General features: G+C 63.0%; 1 protein-coding gene across 1 annotated transcript in view; it reads right to left on the bottom strand.

Annotated features, from left to right (window-relative positions):
- PPP1R3F (protein phosphatase 1 regulatory subunit 3F) overlaps positions 1 to 6,430 on the bottom strand; it is a 13,188-nt gene extending 6,758 nt beyond the window's left edge. Inside the window, exons 1-3 of the mRNA XM_075071303.1 lie at positions 5,555 to 6,430; positions 889 to 944; positions 93 to 148 (exon numbers count right to left, since the gene is read on the bottom strand). Coding sequence (XP_074927404.1) covers positions 93 to 148; positions 889 to 944; positions 5,555 to 6,423 — 981 coding nt within the window. The 5' untranslated portion in view covers positions 6,424 to 6,430. The remainder of the gene's footprint in view (positions 1 to 92; positions 149 to 888; positions 945 to 5,554) is intronic.
- Between the last annotated feature and the right edge of the window lie 90 nt (positions 6,431 to 6,520).

Here is a 6,520-nt window from a genome sequence, read left to right as displayed (position 1 = left end):
GGGTGCTGGGGGTGCTGTGGGGAGGGGGGTCTCAGCAGGGGGCTGGGCAGGGGGCACTCTCCCCACACCACCCTGTTTCCGGCAGTTCTTACCTGTCCCGTGGGAGCTGAGGGCGAGTCTCTTCGTGTCTCCCTTTCAGGGCTCCCTTCTGGAGAGAGAGAGAGACAGGGTCACCTGCACTCGTGCTCCCCACAACCAGCCCAGCACTGCTGGGGGGAAGCTCGCGGCTCTGGGGGTGACCCCACCTGGGGGCATTGCTGGGGGGGAGCTCATGGCACTGGGGACGACCCCGCCTGGGGGCACTGCTGGGGGAAGCTCACGGCTCTCGGGGTGACCCCACCTGGGGGCACTGCTGGGGGGAAGCTCGCATCTCTGGGGGTTACCTCGCCTGGGGAAGCTCACAGCTCTGGGGGTGAGCCCGCCAGGGGGCACTGCTGGGGGAAAGCTTGCAGCTCTGGGGGCAACCCCGCCTGGGGGCACTGCTGGGGGGAACTCGCGGCTCTGGGGGGTGACCCCGCCTGGAGGCACTGCTGAGGGAAGCTCACGGCTCTCGGGGTGACCCCACCTGGGGGCACTGCTGGGGGGAAGCTTGCATCTCTGGGGATGACCTCGCCTGGGGGCACTGCTGGGGGAAGCTCACAGCTCTGGGGGTGACCCTGCCTGGGGGCACTGCTGGGGGGAAGCTCGCGGCTCTGGGGTTGACCCCGCCTGGGGGCATTGCTGCGGGGAAGCTCGCGGCTCTGGGGGTGACCCCGCCTGGGGGCATTGCTGGGGGGAAGCTCGCGGCGCTGGAGGTGACCCCGCCTGGGGGCACTGCTGGGGGGAAGCTCATGGCGCTGGGGGTGACCCTGCCTGGGGCACTGCTGGGGGGAAGCTCGCAGCATATACCTTCCTTGCGGGCAGGGTTAGGTGTGTCTTCATGGCTTGGCTCCTCCTCGCACAGCCTGTGGGGGGAAGAGGGATCCAGTCACTGCACAGGGCCAGGGGGTGGCACCTTGCAAATGGTCTGATGAGAACCCAGGAGTTCGGGCTTCCAGTCCCCTCCCTGCTCTAACCACTATACCCCGCACCCTTCCTAGAGCCAGGGAGAGAACCCAGGTGTCCGGGCCCCCAGCCTTAGTGGGCAGGGTATTAGCCAGGGCTCCCCGGTTCCAATCCGTGCCCAGCTGAGCTTTAATCACTGGGTGCCTCTGTTTCCCTTTGTTTAGACTGGAAACTCTTTGGGACTGGAACGGTGTCTGTCTGTGCAGCGCCTGGCGCGACGGGGCCCTGATCCGGGTCGGTGGCTCCACACCAGTAAAACCCTGCAGCTATTTTGGGCGCGTTCCTGGGTTTTCCCCTTTCCTGCAAGTCACCGTCTGGGAGCCCGAGGCCGAGATCTGGGGCTGCATGGGGGCGGGACCGTGAAAGTGCCAAGCCGCAGCTTTGCATGGCAGCTTTCGCCCACGGCCCACACCCTGAGCTCAGCACCGCGTCCTGCCAATCCGGAGTCCAACCCTGATTGCAGAGGGGTCAGGGCCGGATCCTGAGCTCAGCTCCCTGGGGTCAATCCGGAGTCACCCCTGATTGCAGAGAGGTCAGGGCCGGATCCTGAGCTCAGCTCCCCAAGGTCAATCCGGAGTCACCCCTGATTGCAGAGGGGTCAGGGCTGGATCCTGAGCTCAGCTCCCTGGGGTCAATCCGGAGTCACCCCTGATTGCAGAGAAGTCAGGGCCGGATCCTGAGCTCAGCACCAGGGTTAATCCAGAGTCACCCCTGATTGCAGAGGGTTCAGGGCCAGATCCTGAGCTCAGCTCCCCGAGGTCAATCCAGAGTCACCCCTGATTGCAGAGGGGTCAGGGCCAGATCCTGATCTCAGCTCCCCAGGGTCAATCTGGAGTCACTCCTGATTGCAGAGGGGTCAGGCCCAGATCCTAAGCTCAGCACCAAGGTTAATCCAGAGTCACCCCTGATTGCAGAGGGGTCAGGGCCAGATCCTGATCTCAGCTCCCTTGGGTCAATCCGGAGTCACCCCTGATTGCAGAGGGGTCAGGGCTGGATCCTGAGCTCAGCACCAGGGTTAATCCGGAGTCACCCCTGATTGCAGAGGGGTCAGGGCCGGATCCTGAGCTCAGCTCCCCGAGGTCAATCCGGAGTCACCCCTGATTGCAGAGGGGTCAGGGCCGGATCCTGAGCTCAGCACCAGGGTTAATCCAGAGTCACCCCTGATTGCAGAGGGGTCAGGGCTGGATCCTGAGCTCAGCTCCCCGAGGTCAATCCTGAGTCACCCCTGACTGCAGAAGGGTCAGGGCCAGATCCTGATCTCAGCTCCCCAGGGTCAATCCGGAGTCACCCGTGATTGCACAGGGGTCAGGGCTGGATCCTGAGCTCAGCACCAAGGTTAATCCAGAGTCACTCCTGATTGCAGCGGGGTCAGGGCCGGATCCTGATCTCAGCCCCGGGGTCAATCCGGAGTCACCCCTGATTGCAGAGGGGTCAGGGCCAGATCCTGAGCTCAGCCCCCCAGGGTCAATCTGGAGTCACCCCAGATTGCAGAGGAGTCAGGGCTGGATCTCGATCTCAGCTCTCTGGGATCAATCCAGAGTCACCCCTGATTGCAGAGGGGTCAGGGCCGGCTCCTGATCTCAGCCCTGGAGTCAACCCAGAGTCACCCACAGCTGTAAGAGGGTCAGAGCAGGATTCTGATCTCAGCCCTGGGGTCAATCTGGAGTCACCCCCAGCTGTAATGGGGGCAGAGCAGGATTCTGATCTCAGCCCCAGGGTCAATCTGGAGTCACCCTGATTGCAGAAGGGTCAGGGCCAGCTCCTGATCTCAGCTCCGGGGTCAATCTGAAGTCACCTCGATTGCAGAGGGGTCCCCAAGGGCTGACCCCGCCAGACCCAGCCTCAGAGGGCGGGAGCAAGGAGGACAGGCAAGGGAAAAGCTGAACGTGCCGCCTGTGTGTCTAGCGGTGCGAACGCCTGTCTGGCGGTGCAGGGCTGTAGACAGAGTCAGTCGCGGTGGGAGGGGCCCGTGGAAATAGAAACTTCCTTTGATGCTCACGTCTTGGCGGAGAAGAAACATTTCTCTCATCCCAAACCCAGCAGCAGAAGGAACCCAGGAGTCCTGGCTCCGAGCCCTCCCTTGCACCCGCTCTAATCACTGGACACCCGGATGCCCCACACCCACACTGGAGACATGGGGGGGGTACAGGCCCCTGCCTTGTACCTCTCGCGGCTCATCTTCATTTCCCGCCCCCCGTACAGATGGGGAAACTGAGGCAAAGCAAGGCCTCGGACTTGGGTCTTCGCCCCCCTGCGAACCTAGAGCAAAGCTCAAGCCCTGGTACCAGCAGTCGCCCACCCGCCCTTCCCTTTGCACAGCCTCTTAATGAGTCCTCGTTAGGGTGAGGTAACGCCCCCCTCGTCAGGGGAAGGATAATCCCTGCGCCTGTCCCAGATCCGTCCCTCGGACTCCAGACTAACCCGGCTCCCCCGATACGGGACGTGCATTAGGGTAACGAGCCAGGACCTGGACCCGCAGATGGAAGCGAAGCCAAGAAAATACACGAGATGTATTTATACCCAGGACCCAAACCCCGGCCGAGATCGGGGCCCCATAGGGCCAGGCGCCTCCCCCCCCCGACGCCGGCCGAGATCGGGGCCCTATCCCCCATCCTATCTGAGATCAGGGCCCTGTTGGGCTGCCCCCCCCCCCGACCCAGCCTGAGATTCTGGTGCACAAACGCCCATCTTGGGCCCTTTTATCCACCTATCTACCCACTTGAAATGTGATCGCCGGCGAAATCAGCCGACCGCAAGACTTTTCACTCCCTGCTCGGCGCGTTATTAGCTCTGTTTCCTGCCGCTTTTGGAAACCACTTTTTCTACCCGAGTTTCAGAGAAAACACCCCGACGACGTGATTTCACCTCCTCTCTGCAGCCCTCGGTCTGTTTCTTCAGCAATAATAAACGACGGCGCTGCCCCATTTCCCCTACAACTTGTTTTTCACTACGCGGAACTCGCCTGCCGGCAGCTGGAAACGCGATCGTGAAATTTCAGACCGCGAGGGGTGGGGGGTCACCTGAACTGCCTTTCTCCTCTCTTGGCGTTGGGGTTTAAGCTCCCGGCTGGTCTCTGCCCTCCAAGAATGACCGGCAGATCTGCACTGACAGCCTGTAGGGGGCCGCTCGTGTCAGCATGTACACTAGTGAAAAGCAGGCGTGAAAGCCCTTCATTGAGACTGTGTCGTGAATTCTGGTTTGGGAGCACTGCACGCTTGCCTTGCACTGGTACGAAGACACAGTGCAGCAGGGTGTCTTTGTACCAGTGCAATGCTGACCTGGGCACCTTTCACAGTCACTTGGCACAAGTGGTGACGCTTGCACAGAGCAACAATGCTACCCCATCCTGCCCAAATTAAGCCTTTCCCCTTCCACTTGTTGATTCTCTGTCCACAGCGACACCCCGAGACCTCCGAAATCTTCCCCCGACACTCTGTGCCCCAAAGGAGGAAGGGGCAAAGTCAGGGTCCCTCCCCACAAACACCAACCCATGTGTCCAGGGGTCCCCGCGCAATGCTCTGGAACTGCTCCCCACAAAGCCAGGCAGGACTTGGGGAGCCCCCTCTCCCTCGGAGCTGACTGTCTGCAGGTCAAGGAGCTCCCACGGCTTCACCTCCTGGGTCTCTCCTTGGAGCATTCAGCATCCTCTGCCCCTCCGTGCGCTTCCCACAGCGAGTCGCCCCAGCGGGGTCCTGGGGGGGCCACAGGGTCCTGCTCCCCCACTGCGCAGTCAGACATGATCTCAGCCAGCCAGTGACACAGAGGTTTATTTGATGACAGGAACAGGGTCTAACAGAGCTTGTAGGTACCGCGAACCGGACCCCTCGGCCGGGTCCATTCTGGGGGGCAGTGAGCCAGACCCCCACGTCTGCCCTTACTCCTCGCCCCCAGCCAGCTCCAGACTGAAACCCCCTCCAGCCCCTCCTCCTCTACTCAACCCCTTTCCCGGGCCGGGAGGTCTCCTGATCCCTTTGTCTCCCACACCTTTAGCATCCCCTTGCAGGGGGGGAAGCGCCTGGCCATTAGTTGCTAGGTGACAGAGAGTCGACCAGGAACTGAGCCCCCCCCACCCCCAGTATTCAGAGAAAACATTAAGAACATTCCCAGTTCGTCACACCATGTAATTCAGAGCAGTGTCTGGGCTGCTCCACCATAGGCTCTGTGCCCCTTGATAAACTGGAGGGACTGGAGTGGGGGCTCAGAGTCACGGGGAGCGAGGGAATGGGGGGGCTCAGAGTCATGCGGATTGGTGGGATTTGGGGGGCTCAGTCACGGGGATCGGGGAAATTGGGGGGCTGAGAGTCACAGACCAGGGGAATTGGGGAGCTCAGAGTCACGGGGATCAGGGGGATTTGGCAGTTCCCAGGGGGGGTGGTTCCGGAGTGGTGGTGGCGGTTCTCGTAGGGGTTGGCGGTTCCCGAGGGGGTTGCAGTTCCTGGGGGGGGTTGGCAGTTCTCACAGGGGTTCTGCTGGGCGGTTTTGGGGTCCCAGGAGGAAGGTGGGATTTTACCTCATCCTCTCCAGCCTCATGCAACTCTTCAGTTGCCGGGCGGCGCCGTCCTGGCGGGCGGTCCTGGGGGGCGCCCGGGGGGGTGCCAGGCCCTTCATCACCACGCTGTAGTTCCTGCCCTGGTTATTGGCCCAGTAGACGCCCTCGTCGGTCTGGTACCGGATCACGAAATCCAGGCGGGCGTCGGCCTCCTCCTCCTCCTCCTCCCGCTGGCCCGGGCCGAAAGGCAGGCAGAAGGCGAAGCGGTCGCTCAGCCCCCCGTCGGGCGAGCCCCCCGGCATGTAGCGGGCGGGGTGGTCGCAGTAGGTGCGCCAGCAGTCCTGGGTGGCCCGCACGTGGACGGCTTTGCGGTAGGCCACGTTCAGCACCCGCACGGTGCCCCGTAACAGCCACGGCTCGCCTGGCCCCGGCGCCAGCACCTCCTCCAGCTCCACCATGGCCCGGCGCAGCCTCGCCAGCCGCTCCGGCTCGCCCTGTCCTGCTGGGGGCAGCACGAAGGCAGGCAGGAGGTAGGGCATGGGGGGCAGCTGGCCGGTGGGGGGCAGTATCTCGGGGGGCGACTCGGGAGAGGGGAGCGGCCAGGGCTGGTAGCGCCGCAGGCGGGTCAAGGGCAAGCCCAGGGCATCGGCGAACAGCACCCGGCGCGCTCCCTCTGCATGCTGGGAGAGTGGCTCCTGGCCGTGCCCCATGGCATGCTGGGAGAGTGCCTCTTCGCTGTGCCCCATGGCATGCTGGGAGAGCAGCTCCTGGCCGTGCCCCATTGCATGCTGGGAGAACAGCTCCTGGCCGTGCCCCATGGCATGCTGGGAGAGCGCCTCTTCGCTGTGCCCTATTGCATGCTGGGAGAGCAGCTCCTGACCGTGCCCCATGGCATGCTGGGAGAGCGCAGCACTGATGGGGCATGGTGGTTGTGTAGCACGTGAGGTAGTGGTGGTGTGTACCGCTGGGTGTAATGCTTGTGTCCAG

The sequence above is a fragment of the Chelonoidis abingdonii genome, chromosome 11 (genome assembly GCF_003597395.2).
Source record: "Chelonoidis abingdonii isolate Lonesome George chromosome 11, CheloAbing_2.0, whole genome shotgun sequence".
Taxonomy (NCBI): domain Eukaryota; kingdom Metazoa; phylum Chordata; order Testudines; family Testudinidae; genus Chelonoidis; species Chelonoidis abingdonii.
The sequence above is the reverse complement of the archived record's forward strand: the minus strand, read 5'-3'. Positions and strand labels throughout refer to the sequence as shown.